Source organism: Xyrauchen texanus, chromosome 5, assembly GCF_025860055.1.
Source record: "Xyrauchen texanus isolate HMW12.3.18 chromosome 5, RBS_HiC_50CHRs, whole genome shotgun sequence".
Classification (NCBI taxonomy): Eukaryota; Metazoa; Chordata; class Actinopteri; order Cypriniformes; family Catostomidae; genus Xyrauchen; species Xyrauchen texanus.
The window spans coordinates 39,739,409-39,766,645 of NC_068280.1; the positions used below are offsets into that span (position 1 = coordinate 39,739,409).

The following is a 27,237-nucleotide window of genomic DNA, read 5'->3' on the forward strand; positions in this document are numbered from 1 at the left end:
TATTTACTATTAATAGGTCCATTCTAAAATTAAATCAGGGCCTGAATCTGAAATCTGATTTAATTTTAGAATGGACCTATTAATACAGTGTTGTTCATGCTATTATAAATAGTGCAAAAACACTTTGAAGTGAGCCGTTTATAATGAGATTTAACTTTACCACATTTAACATTAACTTAACTTACTTTAGTAAAAACTTAGTCTGGAAATGACTTTTGGGGAAACGGATTCGATTCCCCAATTTCTGGAAGCGAACAGCCCTACTTCTGAGTAGCTTCAATACAAACAGAAAGTTAGATGTCAAATGGGTCAGCGCCGAAGAAATTGAATACCCGAATTGTGGTGCCGAATGAATTCGGTGTGAAACGTAATAAGTGACTATAACAGAATATCACAGCAAGTTGTTTAGCAACAGATATAAAGTAAACAATGCATGCCTCATTATATTATTAGCTTGCCCCATTGTATTCATGTGTTTTGTACACAGAACAAGATAACCCAGAATTAGATTAACCCGTACCTTGTTGAAAAACATTAAGTGTGAAAAGCACATAGACAGACCAAAATTGTGTATGCGTTATTATTATCACTTTTTAAATATATATTTTTTTAATTTTTTTATGAGAAGACATTGAGAGCAGCCTCAGTAGATTTTGCTGTGTCAAAGGAATACCAATTTTCTCGTTTACCAGTAGGGGGCAGGCTTTTCAAAATAAACCACTTCATGACTGTTATAACGAATTCAGTAATGGCGATCAGTTCATGTGCAAAAACATGTATGCATGGATATGTTGACGAATGCAAAAAAAAAAAAAAAAAAAAAACACAACATAACACGGTTTAAAGGTTTTTTAATGTCAAAATCAAACTTTTACATGTCACATTACCAAATATTTCTAACCATTGCAAACCCCTTTTGATTTGTTATTTGTCATAACAAATGCAATGAACTCATTAATTACATGAGAGAGAGCTTCAAAAACTCATCTTTCACATAGCATAAAAACAGAGAAATAAAAAACATTTTTTTTCCTCACAGGTGCAAGATTAAAGACCGTCAACATGCCTTTCAGGTTCAAAGTTCAGTGGTCATTTCTTTACAGGGTAGCAGTAAAATGGCAGATGTTGGGCGAGTACATGAGTTCAGTATTTAACGCATAAAAAAGTTCAAGTGAATGTTACGCAATGTTATTTTGCCCTCCCATCCCCATTTTGCAGGAAGTGAGAACTGTTAGGTAAACGTGCAGTTAAAAAAGAAGACACACCATTTTATTAACATTATGCACCCCGTTCTGTACACTACTTACAAACTGCTGTATAACAGCATTTTTAGCCTATAAACCTGGCAAAGGACCCATTTTTAGAAACAGATTCCCTCTTTCGAGTCCTCCTGGCCTGGTTTTACAAACCCTGTTCAATGGAGCTCTGTCCAGTTCGACAATTTCCCCACATCCAGGCACTGATCTGCAGGTTCTTGGCTAGTCTTTTTCAGGTAGGCCTAAGTTTGTGCACCAGCGCTTCCAGTAAAACTGGATTTTGGCATAGATGGACTGAAGTCCACCAGTCGTGCTCCAGACCCAAGCTGTTCCGTGAAGTGAGAGGGATGAGTCTGTGATTCTCACTATGGAAAACCAGAAAACACACTTCCGACACAGTTGAGAGAGAGAAAGATCTGTGTGTGAAAAAAAAAGAGAGAGCAAGAAAACAGGCCCCCCAAACTATGGCCTTGTGAGGACAAATTGATCAGAGACAGAGAGCAAACTAAAGCTCAGTGTTGAAAATGGGCTGAGGACACACACTGAATCTCAAGTTTCCTGAGGTGAAATACATGTCAGTTTGTTTTTATCAATCAGATTGTACTTACAATGCATAAGAAGAGATCAAAAAAGCCATTTCACAATTCAATGTTAAACTTCAAGAGGTTTGATAAAACTCACTCAATGCCAGGAACAGGTCATGGCTGTGATACAAGATTAATAAAGACTCATTAAACTGCCTTGATTCATTTAACTGTAATAATACCAGGTATTTGCCTGTATTTGAATTGTATGACTTGTTTTGAACACTAATTTTTAGCTTTTTGAGGGACATATCCAACTAAATGAAAGACTGCTGTCTTCCATCGATTCATGAAAAGACATTCTTACTTCACATTCATACACATGTGCACTCACACACGCTCCACTCCTAAAAAGGTTATTATATCCTAAGAAAACAAACAAAAAATCTGATTCTTATTTAACAAAATAAGCATTAGCTTATTGTCATGCAGTGTTGCCTTTAAAGAAATTTGGTTTACATATGAGCTCTACTTAAAAGGGATGAGATACAGTATATTCATTGTTTATAGTATAGTATAGATGTATATAACATTGTTTAATACCTTTATGTATGCACTTTACACAGATGATTAGTTATTCAAATACATGTCAGTGTCTTATATACTAGTTGAAGTTCAAGCAGGCAAAAATGCTACAGCTACTTTCAAAAACTGTTTCCTTAAAGAAACCTCAGATATGCCAACATTGTCAGTCTTTTTATACATACACACCTGTACACATACACACCTGCGTGTAAATGAATACATACAGAACACGTATCTTGTGTCTGTTTGTAAGCGTTTGAGTGTGTACGTGTTTGTGCTGTGTACAGAGTGTTGCGTTGTGTAATTTGACTTATTTAAACTCTAAGGTCTGATGAGATGGTAATTTAACAGTCATTGTGATAATCACTCCATTACGGAAGTGAAATAGTAATGAATTCCAGTAATGGAAGCTGCAGTATATTCCCATATTTGTATAAAAGGAAAACAAATAGCTTTACAAATGAGGGGGAAAAAATTGACAACTTGAAACCTATTCACCTTTTTCTCTAAAAGTCTCTAAAGAATTAATTTACACTGCATGTGACTGTAATTAAATAACTGTACCGGCACAGCAACAGAACACTACTGAGATTAATAGTCAGGTATCACCATATGATTGGTTGGGATATCCTATGTCTTGATGCTACATGGTAAATTATAATTTCGTACTGTGCCACAGTCTGATTCGTTGTCCAGATTGTCCAGATCTAGATTGACTGTTACTGGATTGTTTCCTTATGTGAACAAATTGAGCGGAAAACTCTCAGAGAACTAGCCATTAATCCCAAAAGCCAGATTAATGTCTGCCAGAGGCCTAACATGCAACCGATTGCCGTTAACAATGTGACCAAAGTCATTCAATTATTAGGGAAGTATAAAAGCCGATGCACTTTTTCTCCTCAGCTTTGATTTCTATATTTTACATCCAGAGAAATTAATGAATAATAAATTTTTGGCAAGGAGAAAAAACCTGTACTGAACAGGTATGTGCTAGTATCTCAATGATCCACCAATGCAGTGAAGTTGCTCAGGGGGTTCCATGGTGGTAGGAGAGGTCATCTGGTACCCCTCGCCCTCCGCTGAGGTTAACTGCAGCTCACAGGTACACTTCTCTGCGAGACAGAGTGAGGCACGATGTGGTCTTATAGTCGCCCCCCGTCCTCGTAAGTGGTATGACCTCTGGGGGGTGTGAGTCTTCCTCATCCTGCCGACATCCGAAGCCAGCGCTGCTGAATGTGTCATAGGATGCTGAAGTCATTTTACGGTTCAGGAGATTGCGGTTGTGGTCGCCCATGTTCCTGTTGCGGTCACGGCGGCTGAGAGTTCCGAGTGGATCTCCATTTGCAAGTGAATCTCGGACCTCCTCGCTGCCTCCGCTGCTCTTATCCGTGGCTCCATCTCCATCTTCTTCGCGGTCACTGTCGTCTTCTGTGTTGTTGTTGTTATCGCCGGGCGAGGTGAATGTGGAGAGCTGGGGTGGTTCGATGCGTCTCCGTGGTGATGGTTGTACAGGCATCCAGCAGGTGTCGGAATGACCAAACTCATCACACTCTTGGGTGCACTTTCCCGTCAGAGCCACATCAGGAAGCTGCCTGGGATCTAGAAAAAGACAGACAGTTTAAGGATTTCCTGCCTGAGAACTTTCTCTACTGTGAGGTAGGTAGGTTGATATCTATCTATCTATCTATCTATCTATCTATCTATCTATCTGTCTGTCTTAGTGAGTTAACAGTTACCATTTTCCACATGTTCCTCTTCGCCTACACTCCCTTCTGGTGTTGTTCTCTCGTATCCATCCTCAGGCAGCGGTAAAGATCCCAGTCTGGGTCCAGAGGAACTTTTGCTGCTGGGGGTCTCTGAGTCCTCCACTCCACTATCATAGAAGCCTTGATCAGGAGCCTGATTCACAACCGAAAATGTCACCCTTCTGAGGGGCTACGGAGAGACACAGAGACATGGGATTAAAACATTTTAATGACTAATGAGGATTATTCACTGAACTGACTTCACAATGATTTCACATTGATCTCCATGGATATACACTCTGTGGATATATAAAATATACCTAGAATAAGTATCATATACTATGCAGAACCTGTTAACCACAGTGTGGAATTATTTATAGCATGCGTTTAATGGCACCGTCTATATGCCTGTGTGACTCCATCTACCCAACCTCATCTTACTCCAACAAATCAGCACATTCAAAGTCTCATAAAAAATCATAAGTCCTGTTCAGACTGTCTGAAGCCAAAGGGAGAAATTAGCATATTTCAGTAAAAAAAAAATCCAACCACAGGAACCGCACATCTTCTCTTCAGTGACTATTGGAGCGATGACTGACAGCAGTTAGAAGCACTGCCTTATGAGAAGCAAATTTATATGCTCCAATGTCTGCCTTAATCAAGACAATGTGAACTGAGAGAGAGAGAAAAAGAGAGAGAGAGGGAGCTAAATGAACAGAGTAATTAACTGATGGTTTCATTTTTCACTGGTGGGAAGTGAAATCGTAACAGATATGAGAGAGGGTGATGAATCAGTCGTTATGGGTGTCAGATGTCAAATCCAGCAAGTGACAAATGAACATTAATAAAACAAATCATCAGTTTTGTCTACGATCTCACGTCTGACATGGTTCTGACATTTGAGAGGCTTTTGCTGACTTGTTTTAGTTCAAATCAACCAACAGCAAGCCCCAAAATATAGATGTGTTAAAAAAAAGTTGGAGAAAAGAAAGAAAAAAAAAGAATAATCTGACAATGTATAAGGTCATGTAAATAACTTAAGCTGTTTTCTTTTATTTGGGTAAGGTCATAAACATTTTAAGCATAAACCGATCAGCATACACACATTTTTGCCCATTTCCCTAATTTTGCGTGGCATTTAAACGCTGTTACCAAAATTCTTACCAGTTTATCCAATGTGTGCAAGTGTTGTGTGCATGCCGATTTAGAATTTGATGTCAAAAGGAGAGAAAAAAACACAATGATTTCAAGTCTAATGTAAATGTGTTTTATTTGGATTGAAGGATTTTTCTGATAAGCAGATTTTGTAATTTATCAAAGTATTAGTGTGCATATAAACACACTCACTGCTACTTATCGTACAAAAGTAAACAAAATGTAAAGTGGATACATACATTCTACTATGTGATACATTAATTTTGTGCCATAATCCTGTAGCGTCTGATTGGATGCACTGCCTTTGACATCAACAACTAAAGATAAAGGTATATGTGTTTTCTCTTATCTTTAAAAAGGTTATTTATTTTGCTTTCCTAACAAAGCACCATATCACCACAAGGTTAGTTGTATTTAATTTTTTGCATTTAGCATTCCTTTTTCCCAGCAGTTTGTAACCTGCTTTTGGGTCGCAACCTACTAGTTGAGAACCACTGTTATTTATGCAGTATTACAGTATGTAGCTGTCACGGCTGATGTTATTTTCTCCACACTGCATATTCTATAAATAATATTCTTTCTGCCTCATTCTATCCACATTAGAAGCAGTAGATTTTGTGTAATTTATAATGTTTATATTCTGCATTCAGGGCAATGATTTGTGGTTTTTAAGTGGTCATAATATGCACCTGTTAATGGCAGTTAAAAATCATTCTCTCTCTCTCTCTCTCTCTCTCTCATTAGCTCACACAGTTACTCACTATCCTTTCTAGTAACTGAACTAGTAATGGAAGCTTGGGTTGTTTCTATGCATGATGCTTAAAAGTGGCATCTGAAATTAGTTCTACACACATATTGAGGACGAAAACCTGAATGTTTCAAAAGTTAGAAACATGTTGTAACCATGGTATTTTCTAATGTTTTTAAATCACTGGAAATCTTCCAAAACACTAGTCACAGCAGTCTCTTACCATCTCTTCTTGTTAAAGGTCAAGATTACCTTGAATTGTTCTCCTTGCCATTTTTTAAAGTTTGCAAAACTGACATAAACTTACATTACCTTCAGTGGCATAAGTTTCATGGAAAGGACATGACAACTCATTGCTAAAATCCAACAGAAAACACTGCCGTGTTTTCGCAGAGGAGAGACTGTCACGAACCCCGCTCCCTCGCTCCGCCCCCTTGAGCTCGTACGCTCTTTTTCCTCCCTCGGGCTTCCACGGCCGTTTTGCTCGTTCGAGCTTGCACGCTCGTTTTTGCTCCTACGAGCTTACATGCTCGTAGACTATCTCCCCGGGCACACATGCACTCAGCGAGCTGCACTCGCCGCTTCCCGCCTCATCCAGAACATTATGACCTCCTGCACTCGTCCCAATCACCACGTCATTGTTTACACCTGCACTCGCGTCATCTGCACTCCTGTTCATTGTTTACACCTGTACTCGTCACTATATATTCCACACGCATTCGTTTCTCCAGTGTTGGTTATTGTTCTAGTTTACCCCGCATCTTCGCCCCCCGCTAGTCTCGTCTAGTTTTGTACTCCTCTCGATTACCCCTTAGCTTGCCAGCCCCCCTTGTTCCCCTGTGTTTTCCTCTCGCTTGTCTTGTTTGTATATTGATTCCCCGGCTTCGACCTCACGCTCCCTTTGACTTCTCTCTCCCGGATTTGTTCCCTTGTTTATATCTTGATTCCCCGGCTCTCGACCCTACGCTTTCCTCGACCATTCTCCATCTGGATTTTCCCCACTGTACCTTCGCCTGCTTTTTGCAAATAAAGCAGTTTTGATTCTCATTGTGACTGTCTCGTCTTGTGTGTGTGTGTGGGTCACAGAGACAGAGGTCACGCTCTCATGTTTGTCAGATTGCTCAAATAAAGCATAACAATGGCAGAACATTTTCAAACTATGCAAGTGTAAAGATCTGATTAGTGTATTGCATCTCTTGATATCTGGCCACTCCAAACAAGTCTAAACCTACACAAGTCTCATCTAATCAATGTAATTCTCATACGTAAAGAATTAAGATTTCTTGCAAGATTAGTTCTAAGTAATACATATGACACAATTGATCTAATAGGGATGTTAAGGTGGGATGGCAGTTTTACAAGGGGGAGGATTTTTGTCATTTGCTGATTAGATAATTGCATGTATAAGTAGGTGTACAGGTGTTCCAAATAAAGTGTTTAGTGAGTGTATACAGTATATACTATATATACGTAGAGTACTGTGCACATGTTTTAGGCACATAAGATGCTTCACAAACACATTTGTCTTATGATGGTTATTTATTTCTTCAGCTTTAGTGTGTTAATAGGAAATATAAATGTTAGACTCCCAAATATTGCTTTTGCAAATAGAAAAGATTAGAGTAGAAGAACAGGGAGCCCTGCAACTGTTGTCATGGCCCCCACGAAGCCCCACTCATCACATCGTGTCAGTCTGAGATTACATAGAGACAGAAGCAATTGAGTCAGCCTAAATAGATAGAAAAACTGTGGCGAATTCTCCAAGAAGCTTGTAACATCCTATCTGATAACAACCAAGAAAAACTGTGTCCAGGTGTACCTAGGAGAATTGGTGCTGAGGCAAAGGTGGTCACACCGAATGTTTATTTAGCTTTTTTAAGTTTACTGGACTTTGTATGACATTAATTGATAAATGAAAACTATTTATGCCATTATTTTTGAAGATATCCTCACTATGCAACGTTTTTCACAAGTGCCTAAAACGTTTGTACCGTGCTATATATATAATTTTACTGATAAAGTGGGACACTTTTTGCCATTCATCTCAATGACAAGTCATTTTATCTGTATTCAACCTGGTATATATAATTGCCAGGTCATTTTCGAGTCGATCATCCATCAATCATTTTCGAGTCAATCATCCCTTCAAACAACCCAGGTATCAGAGAAAAGAGTTCAGCAAGGTGGTGGAAGTGGTCTTCAGACGACCCTGGCAACTTTTATCCTGAAGTGAGAAAACTGACCACTAGGTCGCAGCAAAAAGCCAATTAAGTCAGATTTACCCCCATTTTACTGCTTATGCCCTCTCCTCTGATAAAATGGAGTCTGAATTAGAGAAGCTGCAACTGGAGATTAAAGGAGCGTTTTACAAAATGACTGTCGAACAGCTGATTAAAGTATGCAATGCACTGCAGATTTCAGCACCAGGAAAAGAACATGTAACTGGTAAAACTCGCAGTCAAGTGATTTCACATGTAATAAAGTATCTTGAATGGGAAGAATTGGCCGACCTAGAGGATGAGGGTATGTCAGACCTCCTCAGTGTACATGACATAATAGACAAAATCGATACAGCAACAAACTTAATTGAATGTGAAATCTCCAGTCAAACTGAGTCGCAGGAAAACCTCCAGAAAGAGGTAGAGGCGCTAAGGCTGTCATTGAAAGAAAAAGAGAACACAATGTATGACCTTATGAAAACAAGCATGAACCCCCCTGCCAGTCCCAGCAGGCCAGAAAAGAATATGGCCCCAGCACCCCCTAATGGCTCCATGTAGCACAAAGATTTTAAGATATCTGGCCAGACAGGCGTGCCAGGGCAAAAAGATAGGCTAACACTTTCTAGTCTGGCCAAACAAATTGAAAGTGGGCTCAGCAAAGGCTATCCAGAGTCAGAGATTATTGATGCTGTAATCCGTGCTATCACACCAGGCCTGCAGTTACGAAGTTACCTTGAAGGGAACATTGCCTGCCCTTCGTCGGATCCTCAGATGTCATTACCAGGAGAGAGGCGCAACAGAGTTATATAAACAACTCACCTCTGAGGTCCAAAACAGTAAAGAGACCCCTCAAAACTTTCTGATAAGGGCAATAGACCTGAGACAAAAAAATCCTGTTTGCTTCTCAGGAAGCTGATTCAAGTCTAAAATATGACCCAGTACTAGTCCATAGCTTATTTATGCATACAGTCCTAACTGGCCTCCAGAGTGACAATATTAAAGGTGAACTGCCTCCCTACCTCCTGCAGACGGACACTTCAGATGAGCTGCTGTTGGAGAAACTGAACATTTCATGTGCCAATGGAAAAGAGAGGCAGGACAAAAAGGACTGTTGAGTTATTACCGGCAGTATATCAAGGATTTTTCACGTATTGCCAGCCCCTTGTATAACCTGTTTAAAGCACCTGTCAAGACTGAGACTCTGCAAAACAAAAAGAGGAAGTGGCAAACAAAACGAAACAGTAGAGGAGTTCCATCCAACACACCCATTAAGTGGACTGATGTGCATCAGGCAATATTGGAACGGTTGATAGACTGTCTCATTCAGCCTCCTGTTCTAGGTTTTCCAGAGTTTTCACAGCCATTCATCCTCCATACTGACGCTTCCAACCAGGGGCTAGGTGCGGTATTATATCAAAGACAGAGTGGAAAGCTACATGTGATTGCTTATGGCTCACGTACTTTAACTGCAGCAGAGAAGAATTACCATTTGCACTCAGGCAAGTTAGAGTTTCTAGCCCTTAAATGGGCAGTCACAGAGAAATTTCGTGATTACCTATACTATGCACCATTCTTCACCACCTACAGTGACAATAACCCACTTACCTACGTGCTGTCCACTGCTAAATTGAATGCAACAGGTTGCCGTTGGGTAGCAGAACTGGCATATTTCCATTTCACAATAAAATACCGCCCTGGTAAAGAAAATATTGATGCAGACAGTCTGTCCAGAATGCCTTTGGATGTGGAGATGTTTATGAAAGGGTGTACAGAGGAAATGTCATATGATGTGATTGGAGCAGCGACACAAGCAGTGGAAAGTCAGGATGAGTACAACATGTCTTGGTCCATGGGTGTCTCAGTAAAATGTGCAGAACTAGCAACAGACACACCACTCATTCCACTAACAACAGGACAAATTAAACATGACCAGAGGAATGATCCCATTGTTGGACCTGTGGGTTCAGTTCAAACTGGCAGGAAATAAACCATCAGGTCACGAACTAAGACAGCTCAGTCCACAGATCACATGCCTTCTTAGAGAGTGGGACAAGCTGGAAATGAATGAAAGTGGAGTATTGTACAGGAAAACTACAAGCAGAAAGCAACTGGTGCTTCCAGAAAAACATAAAAGTACTGCATTAAAGGAGCTTCATGATGAAATGGGCCACCAATGTGTAGACAAGACTACGTCACTGATGCAGGACTGGTTTTACTGGCCCTATATGCAACGAGAGATAGAAGTTTATGTCGCAAGGAAGTGTGTGTGCCTCAAACACAAGAAGCCAAGCCATGAGACAAGAGCACCGCTGACGCTGACCACTCAACCGTTCGAACTTGTCTCAATGGATTTCTTGCACCTTGACAAATGTAAAGGTGGTTATGAATATATTCTTGTAATCATTGACCACTTTACACGTTTTGCCCAGGCGTACGCCACAACTTCCAAATCAGGAAAAACAGCTGCAGACAAAATCTTTAATGACTATGCACTGAGATTTGGCTTCCCAACAAGGATACACCACGATCAGGGTGGTGAATTTGAAAACCAACTGTTCACACAACTGAAAAAGTACTGTGGAGTTGGTGGGTCGAGAACTACTCCCTACCACCCCCAAGGGAATGGACAGGTAGAGCGGTTTAACCGAACACTACTTCAGATGTTAAAGACGCTCACAGAGAGACAAAAGAGTAACTGGAAAGACTCACTAAACAAACTGATCTACGCGTACAATTGTACTTGCAGTGAAGTGACTGGTTTTCCCCCTTCTACTTGCTGTACGGACGCTCCCCACGGTTGCCAGTTGACATGTTATTCAACTTGACCGCAGAACATGGAAACAGTAATCACCATCACTACATGGAAAAGTGGAAGCAGGGCATGGAAGAAGCCTATGAGATCACAAGAGAAAATGCTCACAAAGCTACGATCCGAAGTAAGAGACATTATGACAGTAAAGTTAAAAGCTCGGTGCTACAGCTTGGAGATCGTGTCTTAATCAGGAACATGACACCCCGTGGTGGTCCAGGAAAATTGAGAAACCACTGGGAGGATACTATCCACACAGTTGTGCGCCAAGTGAGTCCAGATATACCTGTTTATGAACTCAGACCTGCCCACCTGAGACAGTGAACCCTGTGTGTAGTACACCTCCGGAGCTTGAATGCATACAGTCTGAGGAAAACATGCCACCTTAGCCAGATATAGAACAAGGAGCGACAAACCAAATGGAAAACTCACTGGAGAGAGAGGACAGTTCTGTCGAGGATATGCCTTTGGAGGAAGCTGTCCCCTTGCTTGTTTCAAGTGACCCCAGTGGTGAGGAGCTTCAGCGGCCTAGACGAGAGCACAGACGGCCCAAGGTCTTCACATATAATAGGCTTGGTTCACCAACCTACCACAACATTAGGACACTACAACAACAAAACTGGGTGGTGCCATGGACATACACTGTGCAGCCACATCACTTCCAACACTAAGAACATGAAAGGTAGAAACTGAACTGAGTAAATGCATACACATTACACTCAAAAGGGACTGTTCAGCACAGGATGCACATTCAAATGGACTGTTGAACATAAGATGGACTGTGGTTACTCTCTACATACACATTTATATGACACTGTTGCAGTCAATCACGGCACACTCATGGACCTTTGTTAAAGGAGAGTGTACTTGACTTGAACATGTTGCACAAACAGAACTGTTAACAAGGCAGTAATGTGTCTAAATGGACACAAAACAAAGACCAAAAGAGAAACCAAAGACATTGAAGGACATTGGGTATTTACCTGTGCTTGAAGGAATGTATGAAAAGAGTTCCAGTCTGTAATATTGTACTATATAAATAAGATAAATGTAGCACAAGTGTTAACCTGAAATAATGGTGCATTGTGTGTCAATGTATAGTGTATGGTTTAACCCCTTATTTGCACTAAAGGTCAAAGGTTATGTTAGGGACAACATCTGTTTTGAGGGGGAGTATGTGACAAGTGGTATGTGAAAGTATAACTCATTTTGATACCAAGTAATCTATTTTAAAAGCAAATCTCATTTTGAAGTTTATTCCAGTACTACAGTATTCCATTTTTGGGACATGTAATTTATTTTCATTTATAATAGCTAATGGTTATAATAGAGTTTATAGTAAATCGGTCACTGTTTAAAACTATACAGATGAGTGAAGGCGAGAGCTGCGTGTGTGTCTCTTCAACCGTCTCCCATTACTTTTTCCCTTTTTAAGGTACAACACAAACATACAGTAATTCCTGGAAGATCCTGGAATCTTTAATATTCTCTTTTATGCTGCGTTCACACCGGACGTGAATAGCGCGTCAGGCGCGAGTGATTTCAATGTTAAGTCAATGCAAAGACGCGTTACGCGCGTAAAAAATTCCTGCGGCGCGAATGAGGCGTAGGGCGCGGTAGACGCGAATACGCCTCATTCGAGCGTCAAGTTCGCAATGGCGAATTGAGCGTCTGGCACGCTACGCCGAATGGTGCATTTTGTGCATTCACGCGTTTGCCGAGAATTCGCGTCTGTTGCCCGAGTTGAAAAATCTGAACTTTGGCGCCAATTCGCCGCGTTAACCAATCAGGAGCCTAGCTGCCTGCTGTCACTCAGGAGGTAAAGTGACGTAAACTCCCGCTCGAATCTTTCATTATTATTGTAATGTAAAGACAACCAACATTAGTGTCTGGACAGTGTTGAATAAGGAAAAAACACAGGACAGGTTAATTACTTTTGGAGGCTGGCTCCATTTATCATCAAAACAAAAATAAATAAATAATTTAACCTGATATACTACCATGGAAAACCTGACATTTTTAAAAAGTCTCAACTTAATAAATGTGCATGTTGTGGACCTGACATCCTGGAACTGGGGCTGACAACCTGGGAAAATAAATACAAAATATAATAATAATGGACTATTTTTAGATATTTAGCTCTTTATAGGTTTGTGGGTGGCTCTTAAAAGAGCCGTTGTGGGGAAGTCATGAGGAGGACTTCAAACGCTACTCCGTCGGGCTGCCATGGTACTGCTCCCTCCACGAGAAGTGTGCCATGAAGACATCCCTCACCCGAGTGCCCCTCTGGAGGAGTTGTTGGCCGCAACCCGACCCAGACCTGGCAGTGGCTCCTCTCCAGCATGTCCCGCTCCTCGCTGGTGGACCCAAGTACGGCGACGACGACCCATACGCCGCTGTTCTGCTCTCCAGAGCAAATACAGAGCGGTGACTCTCTCCACGAATGCTCGATCAACATCAGCCATCTTGTAAAAAGATGGCCGTCATCGGATTTCGCCTCCAACGCGCGTCACGCGGGTCAATTCCGCTTCAAACTTTTGTTTTACGCGTGTCAATTTCGCTCTTGACGCGCGAATGGATTCAAAGTGGTCAAGCGTATAACTAGACGCGGTAGGCGCAAATTTGACGCGCTATTCGCGTCCGGTGTGAACGTAGCATTAAACTTCTTCCATTACCCTTTTCCCAGTGTGTCTCTGAAGAGACAGATAAAAATGCACACACACTACTATGCTTTATGTTGAGCCAATCAATGCTGTGCCCTTGACCCATCTAGCAAGTCTCAATGGTATGCTGTTTTATTGACCAATTATTCCCCACCATCATTTACTAACTGCAGTCCTCACTTTTCTCAGAAGTTCTGCCTTTTAATTATAAGTAGAGATCTTGTACAGCCAGTTCCCACATCAGCTGTTGCTACATTAAAAGCATTTGTGATGGAAGTATCTTTCAGTTATAGATGCATTATATGAGAACTGTACACAGTTGACTCATTTGACTGTATGAGGGTGGGATAAGAGGCTCAGTAACATGGGTGGGAATATAATCCTGTTTGCTGAATTGTTTTATCGACACAGTGGAACCAAGCAGATTAAAGGGAATTTCATGTTAAATTGCCAAGCACAGTTGGCTTATGTATTCCACTGTATACTGATTACCCAAGCCCACATGTACACAAAGTGGTTCATTTGAATTGTTTGATGAATAGATTAAATAAAAAAATTATATGTACCTTGCGTGTGTTCCGTTAGTTTGCATTATCTGTGCTCAGACCAATAGCCTTTAAATCCAAGCTCTTGGAGAACATTTCAGAAAATTCTAGAGCATAATTTTATGCACCCAACTGTGAAGCACACAAGTGCCTGAAGGATTTCAACAAATTACCCACTGAATTGAGTTTCACCTACTCTTTTACGAGGTTTCATGCAAACTCACTCTACTACAGAGTACTGCCGCAATAATTTGTTCCAAACAAGGCCAGCAAAATCTAGTTTAGGTGAATACTTGGCTACTTTGAATGAAAAATAGTGTAATCAGTCCTATTATGTGTTGAAATGAAATTGTGTCCATGTGTCTAAGACCAAGATATGCGCAGAATATGAGAAAGACAATTAAAGGTATAGTACACCCAAAAATTAAAATTCTCTGATCATTTTCTCACCTTCATGCCAACCAAGATGCGTATGACTTTCTTTCTTCTGCTGAACACAAACTAAGATTTTTAGAAGAATATCTCAGCCCTTTATGTCCATACAATGCAAGTGAATGGGTACCAACAATTTGACGGTCCAAAAAACAGATTACGGAAGTGTAAAAGTAATCCATAAAACTGCAGTGGCTTAATCCATATCATCAGAAGCAATATGATAAGTGTGGGTGAGAAACAGATCAATATTTAAGTGATTTGTTTACATTAAATCCCCACTTTCACTTCCACATTCTTTGTGCATATCACAACCTACTGGGTGGAATCTATAATAAAAAAGGACTTAAATCTCTGGTTTTGGTGACAGTTAAGATTTGGTGTGATTCTGTGGTAATTAAAACATGCCTTACTGTTAGGAATTCCTTGTCTTGTTTCACTGTTGCCCTCTGTCTGCCATTTTTGTCACCTTTGCATTCCATAGTTTTGTCCCTTGTTTAGCTCCACTGTCTCACTTGTCATTGTTTAGAACTACACTTCCCAGAATCCACCTGCCATCATCACTGCCATTCTGTTATGAATGGAGGCAGCGAAGCAGACGAGGAGATGCGGATCCAAAAGCAGTTTAAACTTTATTAGAAAAATAAACAAGGCGGGTACACAAAACACGGGAACAAAGGAAAAGCCCTCAATGGGGAAATAAAACATAAAACTAGAAAACACGGGCAGGGAACACATACCAGGCTAACAACAACATTCAACGAACGACAAGGAGTGAACAAAAAGCAGGGCTTAAATACACAGTGAGTGATGACAGAATGAGACACAGGTGAAAACAATGAACAAAATGGCAGTGATGATGGCAGGTGGATTCTGGGAAGTGTAGTTCTAAACAATGACAAGTGAGACAGTGGAGCTAAACAAGGGACAAAACTATGGAATGCAAAGGTGACAAAAATGGCAGACAGAGGGCAACAGTGAAACAAGACAAGGAATTCCTAACATAGCCCCCCCTCAAGGATCGGATTCCAGACGATCAACATAAAACAAAACAAAAAATGTCCATTGACTGGGGGGGAGCTTGTGGTGGGCAGACAGACCAAGGGGGTCCACTTCGTCTGCCCGGCGGAGGAGGAGAAGAGGAAAGGCTTCTGCTCCCCAGTCTCCGCCTGCCACGGCCAGCGAGCCAGACCCCACGCCTGCCACGGCCAGCGAGCCAGAGCCCACACCTGCCACGGCCAGCGAGCCAGAGCCCACGCCAGCTACGGTCAACGAGCCAGAGCCCTCGCCTGCCCCGGTCTGCGAGCCAGAGCCCTCGTCAGCCGCGGTCTGCGAGCCAGAGCCCTCGCCTGCCCTGGTCTGCGAGCCAGAGCCCTCGCCATCTACGGTCAGCGAGCCAGAGCCCTCGCCTGCCCCGGTCTGCGAGCCAGAGCCCTCGTCAGCTACGGTCAGCCAGCCAGAGCCCTCGCTTGCCCCGGTCTGCGAGCCAGAGCCCTCGACAGCTACGGTCAGCGAGACAGAGCCCTCGCTTGCCCCGGTCTGCGAGCCAGAGCCTTCGTCAGCCACGGTCAGTGAACCCAAGCCAGCGCATAACACAGTCAGTGAGCCAGTGCCTGTCGCCTCAGAGGTCTGTGAGCCAGTGCCTGTAGCCTCGACCGTCCCTGAGCCAGCGCCTGTAGCCTCGACCGTCCCTGAGCCAGCGCCTGTAGCCTCGACCGTCCCTGAGCCAGCGCCTGTAACCTCGACCGTCCCTGAGCCAGCGCCTGTAGCCTCGACCGTTCCCGGGCCAACGGCAATAGCCAGGACTGACCAAAAGCCAGCGCCAATGGTCATGCCCGTCCTAGAGCCTGCGCCCCTCGAGCCTTCCGAGCTTTCCAGAGCTCCGCCTTCCGAGCTTTCCAGAGCTCCGCCTCCCGAGCTTTCCAGAGCTCTGCCTCCCGAGCTTTCCAGAGCTCCGCCTTCCAAGCCTCCTGAGCTTTCCAGAGTGCCACCTCCTGAGCTTTCCAGAGCTCCGCCTTCCGAGCCTCCCGAGCTTTCCAGAGCTCTGCCTTCCGAGCCTCCCGAGCTTTCCAGAGCTCCGCCTCCCGAGCTTTCCAGAGCTCCGCCTCCCGATCTTTCAAGAGCTCCGCCTCCCGAGCTTTCTAGAGCTCCACCTTCCAAGCTTTCCAGAGCTTCACCTCTCGAGCCTCCCAGGGCTCCGCCTCTCAAGCCTCTCGAGCCTCCCAGGGCTCCGCCTCTCGAGTCTTCCAGGGCTCCTCTTAAGCCTCCCAGGGCTCCGCCTCTCGAGCCTCCCTCGGCTCTGCCTCCTGAGCCTCCCACGGCTCTGCCCCCTGAGGCCTCTGAGCCTCCAGAGCCTCCCTCAGCTCCGCCTCCAGAGCCTCCCTCAGCTGAGCCTCCCAAGCCTCCTAGGGCTCCGCCTCCCAGGGCTCCATCTCTCAAGTCTCTCGAGTCTGCCAGGGCTCCTCCTCCCGAGATTCCCAGGCCTTCTGACCCTGTTCCCGTCCTGTGGCCTCCTCCCAGGCCTCCTGACCCAGTCCCTGTCCTGTGGCCTCCTCCCAGGCCTCCTGACCCGGTCCCTGTCCTGTGGCCTCTGCCCAGGCCCCCTGACCCAGTCCCTGTCCAGTGGCCTCCTCCCAGGTTTCCTGACCCAGTCCTTGTCCTGTGGCCTCCTCCCAGGCCTCCTGACCCGGTACCTGTCCTGTGGCCTCTGCCCAGGCCCCCTGACCCAGTCCCTGTCCAGTGGCCTCCTCCCAGGTTCCCCAAACCTGTCCTTGCCCGGTGGCCAGCTCCCTGACCACCTGAACTTGTCCTTGCCCTTTGTGCCCCCTGGGACTTCCTGCCTGCCATCTGTGCCCCCTTGGACTTCCTGCCTGCCATCTGTGCCCCCTTGGACTTCCTGCCTGCCATCTGTGCCCCCTGGACTGTCTGTCTGCCCTTTGTGCCCCCTTGGACTTCCTGTCTACCCTTCGTTGCCCCCTGGACTGCCCGTCGTTGCCCCCCTTGGTCTGTCTGCCCACCACAAGCTCCCCCCCAGTCAATGGACATTTTTTGTTTTGTTTTATGTTGATCGTCTGGAATCCGATCCTTGAGGGGGGGCTATGTTAGGAATTCCTTGTCTTGTTTCACTGTTGCCCTCTGTCTGCCATTTTTGTCACCTTTGCATTCCATAGTTTTGTCCCTTGTTTAGCTCCACTGTCTCACTTGTCATTGTTTAGAACTACACTTCCCAGAATCCACCTGCCATCATCACTGCCATTTTGTTCATTGTTTTCACCTGTGTCTCATTCTGTCATCACTCACTGTGTATTTAAGCCCTGCTTTTTGTTCACTCCTTGTCGTTCGTTGAATGTTGTTGTTAGCCTGGTATGTGTTCCCTGCCCGTGTTTTCTAGTTTTATGTTTTATTTCCCCATTGAGGGCTTTTCCTTTGTTCCCGTGTTTTGTGTACCCGCCTTGTTTATTTTTCTAATAAAGTTTAAACTGCTTTTGGATCCGCATCTCCTCGTCTGCTTCGCTGCCTCCATTCATAACACTTACATAGGCTGAAAAATACTTGATTTCTATGAAAAGTCTCATCTGGGCTTGTTTTGTACATCACATAGTGTTAAGAGCTCCTTTCTCCATTATTTTATCACTGACAGGGAAGTGGTGTCAGAGATTCTTTTTTTTTATTATTGAGAAAACAACCTCTGCAGCTCTATCACAGGTGAGAGCCTAACAGTCAGCTTCAATATCTATGAGACCACTGCATTATGCTATTTTATACTAAGCTTGTAGGCTCATCTTTATCGAAGGGCTCTGGAGCTGTGGTGTTTGCGTCAGTGTAATGGCACCTTGCGGACCCGTTACAAAGGTTCCGCCCTTCACTCCAGTGTTTAAGCGGTATTAACAGTAAATACATTAATCACGATTAAGAAAAATTTACACATTTACATTTTTTAATTAATCGCATGCATTAACGCGTTAATTCTGACAGATGTAATTAAAATGTTTTAATATATATGTACTCACACTCACCCAATCTGTTTAGACCGTGTTGATTGTTGGTGCCAGACGGGCTGGTTTGAGTATTACTGTAACTGCTGATCTCCTTTTTTTTTCATGCACAACAGTCTCTAAATTGTATAGAGAATGGTGCGAAAAACAAAAAGCAACCAGTGAGCAACAGTTCCGTGGAAGAAAATGGCTTGTAAATGACAGAGGTCAGAGGAGAATGGCCTGACTAATTTGAGCTAACGATGTTCGATATGATGTATGTTCAGAAATGCTTTTATGAATAGAACTGTTGCAACGTGTGGTTGGTTGGGTTACTGTTACCTTCCTGTCAGCTTGGATCTGTCTGGCCATTCTCATCTGACCTCTGTCATTTACAAGCCAATAATTTCATGAATAAGTAGATGTACAGGTCTACCTAATAAAGTGGCCAGTGTAAATATATATATATATATATATATATATATATATATATATATATATATACATCACACACACACACACACACACACACACACACACACAGTTGAAGTCAGAGGTTTACATATACCTCAGCCAAATACATTTAAACTCAGTTTTTCGAAATTCCCGACATTTAACTGTAGAAAACATTCCCTGTCTTAGGTCAGTTAGGATCACTACTTCATTTTAAGAATGTGAAATGTCAGAATAATGTAGAGAGAAAGATGTATTTCAGATTGTATTTCTTTCATCACATTCCCTGTGGGTCAGAAGTTTGCATACACTTTGTTAGTATTTGGTAGCATTGCATTTAAATTGTTTAACTTGTGTCAAATTTGGGTAGCCTTCCACAAGCTTTTCATAATAAGTTGCTAGAATTTTGCCCTATTCCTCCAGATAGAACTGGTGTAACTGAATCAGGTTTGTAGGCCTCCTAGCTCGCACATGTTTTTTTCAGTTCTGCCCACAAATGTTCTATTGTATTGAGGTCAGGGCTTTGTGATGGCCACTCCAATAACCTTGACTTTGTTGTCCTTAAGCCATTTTGCCACTACTTTGGGGTTTGGAAGACCTATTTGTGACCAAACTTTAACTCCCTGTCTGATGTCTTGAGATTTTGCTTCAATATATCCACATAATTTTTCTTCCTCATGATGCCATATATTTTGTGACGTGTACCAGTGTGCAGTAAAGCACCCCACAACATGATGCTGCCTCCCCCATGCTTCACAGTTGGGGTTGTGTTCGGATTGCAAGCCTAACCCTTTTTCCTCCAAACATAACAATGTTTTGTTTCATAAGACCAAAGGATATTTCTCCAAAAAGTAGGATCTTTGTCCCCATGTGCACTTGCGAACTGTAGTCTAGCTTTTTTAATGCAGTTTTGGAGCAGGGGCTTCTTCCTTGCTGAGCAGAATTTCAGGTTATGTCGATATAGGATTAGTTTTACTGTGGATACTTGTCTAACTTTTTCCTCCAGCATATTAACAAGGTCCTTTGCTGTTGTTCTGAGATTGATTTGCACTTTTCACACCAAACCACATTCATCAATAGGACACAGAATGTGTCTCCTTCCTGAATGGTGTGATGGCTGCATGGTCCCATGGTGTTTATACTTGCCTACTATTGTTTGTAAAGATGAACATGGTACCTTCGGGCATTTGGAAATGGCTCCCAAGTATGAACCAGGCTTGTGGAGGTCCAGAAATATTTCTGAGATCTTGGCTGATTTCTTTTGATTTTCCTATGATGCCAAGCAAAGAGGCACTGTGTTTGAATGTAGGCCTTACAATTCATCCACAGATACACCTCCAATTTAGTACACCCCCCATCAGAAGCTAATTGGCTAATTGTCTGAAGGCTTGACATAATTTTCTGGAATTTTCCAAGCTGCTTAAAGGGTTAGTTCACCAAAAAATGAAAATTAGCCCATAATTTACTCACCCCCAAGCCATCCTAGGTGTATATGACTTTCTTCTTTCAGCCAAACACAATCAGAGTTATATAAAAAAAATATCCTGGCTCTTCCAAGCTTTATAATAGGAATGAATGGTACCTTAGATTTTGAAGCTCCAAAAAGCACAGTAATCCATGCTTCCGGTAATGGCCATCTGCACGTTCACTGGCTTCCTCTATCCTCTGCACTTCCGTGTTCATCACTTCTCACTGGAGCTAACACTATGTCATATGCTGGAACTTGACTTAACGCATGGACAGCCGTTACCGGAAGCCAGTGATTATAGTTTATAAAGTTATACATAACTTCACTTCAGAAGGTCTCTATTAACCCCTTGGAGCATATGGATTACTTTTTTGATGGATGGATACACTTTTATGGGCTTCAAAAGGTACCATTCATTCCGATTATAAAGCTTGGAAAAGCCAGGATGTTTTTAACATATTGTAACTCTGATTGTGTTTGGCTGAAAGAAGAAAGTCATATACCCCTAGGATGGCTTGAGGGTGAGTAAATGGGTGGTTTATGAGGACATTTTCTTTAAGGTTACAAACTGGTAATTATAAGGGTATTATACTATAAATGTAATTTATGAGGACATTTCTAGTGTCCCTATAATTCAAATTGTTATGAAACATACTAAACAATGTTTATTTATTTTTTTAAGTAAAAATGCAGAACGTTTTTGTGAGGATTAGGTTTAGGGGTAGGGTTAGTGGATAGAGTCTATATAGTATAAAAATCATAATGTCTATGAAGAGTCCTCTTAAGGATAGCCGCATCAACGTGCGTGTGTGTGTTTGTGTGTGCTTAAGTGTGTGCTTGGGTCTTGACTGGGGTCCAACCAGTGCACCAGCAGCAGAAACAGGGCTGATAGAATATTAATGGACTTTGACAGCAAACATTAAAAACCAACTCTTTAATCTGACACAGGCCATTTCCTTTCCCTTTTCAGCATGACATCCATCTGTGTATGTTTACTGATGTGACTGTCTGTTAAACCAGGTGTGCATCAGTGCTTGCCTGCCTTTTGTGTGTGTGTGTGTGTGTGTGTGTGTGTGTGTGTGTGTTTGTGTCCGACACCATAATGCCTGTGTGTAGATGTGCATGTACTTCTAACAAACTTGTGTGTGTGCATGTGTGTGTGTGTGTGTGTGTGTGTGTGTGTGTGTGTGTGTGGTGTCTGCTTTCCGCAGTCATCAACATAATTAGAGTGAAACACTCTTACCTGACGGCTCAAAGGAAATAAACGAGGCCTGATTAATTAGTGCTTAGCCTCTCCCCTACGTTCTATGACTCTGCATATTGAAAGGGCATGCCGCATACAATGAATAATTCAAGCTAGCTGATTTGGATATGGATCTATAGTGTGTTCCAACTAAGTAAATTAAATTAGTGACATTGCTCAAACAGCATAGAAGAGCCCCTCAAGCTGCCACCATTAACTGTGGAATCAGTTTTATTCTCGATTAGTGTCCACAAACTATCCTGTAAGTATTCCCTCTTCTTCAATGCAATTATTCATAAGCATGGGCTGCAGTTTTTCAGAATTTTAATTCTATTATATTCTATTAAATTAGTCTAGTCTAGTCTGCTCTCTAAGAAAAATCACAAAGGAGATCTCTTTAATATCTCAATTGCTTTTTCTAGACAGTAATGAGATAAAATGGAGAGCAAATTGAGACTTCTGCTTAACAACGTATCCTAACCAGGACACTAGTAATCTGTCAAACGTGTCTACTTTAGAGTTTAAGAAGAGAGACTTTTCAAACTGTGCATAGTTTTGCTTAAATACCAAAAACTGTGACCAAGTCAGAGATTTCAATATGAACTCTAACATTTTACACCCAATTCTTCCAAAGACCAAATTATTTGAGCTATATTGTCCATATACATGTTATCGTTCTATACTATTACCGTGTGTCAAAAATGCATCTAATTTGTGTCTAGCTTTAGTTCTCAGTATGGAAGTATAGCAGAAACATCTGAGAAGTCTCTATGAGCAACATCTGAGCAATACAATTTTAGTCTGACATAGCAGTGCTTTCTCTAAAGGCAGTACATTAGTGCAAGACACTTGAACTTCAGGTACTTGAGCAAAGCAATGCTCAACAAAAGCCCTCACAAATGTGAGACTGAAAGGAGGATGCAAAATAGCTTGCACAAACAGAGAGAGAGAGAGAGAGAGAGAGAGAGAATTTGCTGTTGCATGTTTATTTCAGTTTATATTCACTCATTTGTTTGTCCTGTGGAAAACAATTTCACGTGTGTGAGTAACTGCAGCTAACACTGACAGTTATTAATAAAAGCAGAATGAAAATTCATAATTTATAACTTGGAATTTAGAGCATGATTCATAGAGACAGACCCGGTTCTATAGGGGGGCTTGAGGGTGCTAAGCACCCTCAATCGAAACTTAGAGCACCCTCAATTGCAGACCAGGGCAAACTACTGCCCGCGGGTCAATTTATCATGAATGTTTTTATTAGAGCTTTCATTTATCTGGCTTTGGGACCAATCACGCACACAAGCTTTTAATTATCTCAGGGTTGCCAGATAATAGATGCAACACCCCAATCAGAGATTTATACTTGCACAAATTGGAAATATTTCACCTTATGTAATACATGCAATCTATGTGATATTATGCTCAAAGAAAAGTGTGATGCAGCCACACCGTGTCCATTCGTGAGGCTGCTTTTAGTGCCAAGTCTGAAAGCAAACCTTTTCAGTGATGAACTCTAGTAAAATCCCAATAGATCTTTGCATCATTCGCAAACAGAGGCAGCACTCGAGTAAAACCAAGTGAGATGTTTATTCTTTGTGTTATTTTTGAAATGCTGAAGTCCCTCACACCTGTTTGCGAATGTTACTCTGGCAGTAATCATTTATCAGTGTCATAAAGCCAGATTTATTCAGTGGTGTGCTGAATAGGATGCCAAAGAAACCATTGATGAGAGCAACAGTATGACTCATGAGCATGCAAACAGGTTGATCTTTTTTGAGAAAAAACTACTTTGTCCACTTTGCAGCAAACATTAAAACAAGCTTTTAGAGTCTATAATTTTGGAATATTTATATAACTATTAAACCAGCCTCCTGATGTAGAGTGTTACATTTAATACTGAATTACCACTGCACTGAAGTATGGTAAAATAAACAATTAATAAATATACTCAGCCTTTATTCGGTTTTACTAACACATGAAAGAAAAGTAGCAGCAAAACTTCAAGCAATCACAGAATGGTCCCATCAATATACACTTCAGAAAATTGTGCATCATTCATTGAGTGCATGAGTGCACTACTACTTCTGGGCATAAAAGGTTCAACTATGCAGAAATTTTTAATCTTCTCTCTTCCATGTTCTTCTTAACAGCTGATGTGACCCCTGTACCAAAATAATTGCACACCCCTGCTCAAATGAGTATGTAAGACTAATACTGTAAATTGGCAAGTAGATTTCTTTGAATCCAATCAAACACACAACAATCCATGCATTTTGCATACATCAAAACCTATAAATGTATATCATTTTACAAATCAGTATGTCCTAATCTGCAGGCACAGCATTGTGCTGTCATTTTCAGTAACAGGTCATGTGAAAAAAAGAAGCATTAAATGTTTTGTACATAAAAAAAAAACAACTTTTCTTTACGTTGTTTTAGTAGCATTTAAACATGATTTAATATATTTAAAAATGTGTAATTATGATACATCTCCATTTTATACAGAGCACACCCACTATTTTCAGAAGCGCTTTTTAATCTGGAACCGGGCCTGCATAGAGACTATATTTGTATGGTAATTTTGAAAAAAAATTAAAATACATTTTGGAGCTTGACAGTGTCCATGCCCATTCACTTTTAATGTATGCAAAATAACATTATGAACATTCTGCATAACATCTAGTTTTGAGATCCACTGAATGAAAATAATGTGCATAACTAAAGACAGAAATTTCATTTTGCATAAACTATTTCTATTCCTACTAATTTTTTTGAGCTATGAAAGAGCAACCTCTGATCAATAACATTTTCATTTGACATAGCAGTGCTTGCTCAAAAGGCAGCAAAAAAGACACTTTAATGTCTCATACTTGAGCAAAGAAACCCACATCACAATGCAATCCATTGCAAATGTGTAAGGATTTAAAGAATCCTGGGGGTACAAATGTGGTACATTTTCTGAATAAAGGCTTTAAATGCATTTACGTTTTATAAATGTGACCAATTTTTTTTTATCGTTTTTTTGTTTTTAACTTATATGTTTTTTTATTTGCCTATTTCAGTCATCTTTTCTTTCTTTTTTGGGCTGTATCAAAGAAAAGACAAATTTAAATTTTACAAGATTTTAATTTCTGTAAAATGACATGACATCAGCTGGCTTGCAAAAACAAAATATACAAAAAGTTGACCCTTATTGTTTTTTCCCAATAGAATCTCAAAAAAATATTTTCTTCAAGAATCCTATTGATGCTCTTTTACATAAAACAACACTTCATATAAAACTAAGCTTTTCTATGGCCCCAGAAAGCTTGGAATATAGTGCAAAAGTCATATGGATTATTGTTGTGATGTCTTTATACTTAACCTTTAAGAGCACTGTATAGTATTTGTCCTTCAAGACGCTTGACAGTTCCTGATCACTATAAACTGTTATTCTATGGAATAGAGCTGCTTAAAATATCTATTTTTATGTTACAAGAAAAAGTAACAGCATATGGGGTTTGAACAACATAAGGGTGAATAAATGAGTGAGTAAAAGTAAATTTTCTATTTTTAGGTGAACTACTCCTTTAACTGGTGGCTCATTTTTTTGAGCACAGACCTGACAAGACATACTCAAAATAAAATGTTCTCTAATAAAAGAAGACTCTTAAGAGATGCTGTACAAAATTCAGAATTCATTAAAGACAAACATCTAAAATTGACTGTTAATTACGTATTACCTAATACTATTTGCACTAAAAATATATGACACTGTCCTTTCACAATCTAAAATCTCAGTAGAAGCCTCAAATCACAGGTCTAATGTTCTAGTTCTAATCTGAGGGTGATAACACTACTTTATGTTATAGATCATTTTCTAAGACAATGTGACTTTTCTAAAAAGTCCCTTCAAAAACTTGCCAGATAACCACATTCATTCAATTCCTTTACAATATACGCACATTCACTCTTTGTCTTAAGCTTGATATGCTGAAAACTGCTCTGTTAATGTTTTTCCATTCACATTTACTACTGATATCCAAATCAACTACTCTACATAACATATTTTCAATTCAAAATGGCGAATTTAGTTTGCACCGTTAGAAATTACTTATAGTTGGTACAACTATAAGTGTGGCGCTGGGATAATCCACGAGGTTCCTGCTTAGCATCATAAACTTGAGTCCCACCTCATTGATTTGATTGCTATCTCACATTGACGAGCAGTGTTAGTGTCAAATATTCCCTGTTGTCTTTTGTTTTTGTGCTTTTATGTTGAAGTTTTTGTTTAGTTCCTGTTTCCTGTTTGGTTTTTGTAGTCTTTTGTAGTTTCATTTTATGATTGGTTTCCACTGATTGTCTCTTATTCCCTGATTGTTTCCCCGGGTGTTCCTTGTTTTCCCTGGTGTATTTAAGCCCTTGTTTTCCCCAGTTAATTTGTTAGTTCTTGCATGTTTTGTTATGCTCTGTGCTAGGTTCCCTGTGTTTTGTTTTATTCAGTGCTTTCTTGTTTACTTTAATAAAGCTGCGTATAGATCCTCATTCCTCGCCTGCCTCGTCACAGAAGAACTAACCAAAGATGGATCTAGTAGCTGTCAGAATTCTCCTCCTCGAGCAAGGGGACCGTCCAGTTGAGGATCACGTCCGTGAGTTTCTGGAGCTGACGAATTTAGAGACTTCCACGGCTCCACCCCCTGAGCTTTCCACAGCTCCGCCTTCCACGGCTCCGTCTCCAGAGCCTTCCACGGCTCTGCCTTCCACAGCTCCGCCCCTGAGCCTTTCACAGCTCCGCCTTCCACGGCTCCGTCTCCAGAGCTTTCCACGGCTCCGCACCCTGAGCCTTCCACGGCTCAACCTTCCACGGCCCAGCCTCCTGAGCCTTCCACGGCCCTGCCTTCCACGTCTCCATCTCCAGAGCCTTCCACAGTTCCACCCCTGAGGCTTCCACGGCTCAACCTTCCACGGCCCTGCCTCCTGAGCCTTCCACGGCCCTGCCTTCCACGGCCCTGCCTTCCACGGCTCCGCCTTCCACGGCTCCGTCTCCAGAGCCTTCCATGGCTCTGCCTTCCATGGCCCTGCCTCCTGAGCCTTCCACGGCCCTGCCTCCTGACCCAGTCCCCATCCTGTGGCCGCCTCCCAGGCCTCCTGACCCAGTCCCCGTACTGTGGCCGCCTCCCAGGCCTCCTGACCCAGTTCCTGTCCTGTGGCTTCCTCCCAGGCCCCCTGACCCAGTCCCCATCCTGTGGCCACCTCCCAGGCCTCCTGACCCAATCCCTGTCCTGTGGCCGCCTCCCAGGACCCCTGATCCAGTCCCCATCCTGTGGCCGCCTCCCAGGACCCCTGATCCAGTCCCTGTTCTGTGGCCGTCTCCCAGGCCTCCTGACCCAGTCCCCGTCCTGTGGCCGCCTCCCAGGCCTCCTGATCCACTCCCTGTCT

At 42.0% G+C, this 27,237-nt stretch overlaps 1 protein-coding gene across 1 annotated transcript in view; it reads right to left on the reverse strand.

Annotated features, from left to right (window-relative positions):
• Nucleotides 1-840: 840 nt before the first annotated feature.
• Nucleotides 841-27,237, reverse strand: part of LOC127644045 (protocadherin-7-like) — a 51,645-nt gene continuing 25,248 nt past the window's right edge. Inside the window, exons 3-4 of the mRNA XM_052127053.1 lie at nucleotides 4,102-4,300; nucleotides 841-3,964 (exon numbers count right to left, since the gene is read on the reverse strand). Of these exons, the coding sequence (XP_051983013.1) occupies nucleotides 3,462-3,964; nucleotides 4,102-4,300 (702 nt within the window). The 3' untranslated portion in view covers nucleotides 841-3,461. The remainder of the gene's footprint in view (nucleotides 3,965-4,101; nucleotides 4,301-27,237) is intronic.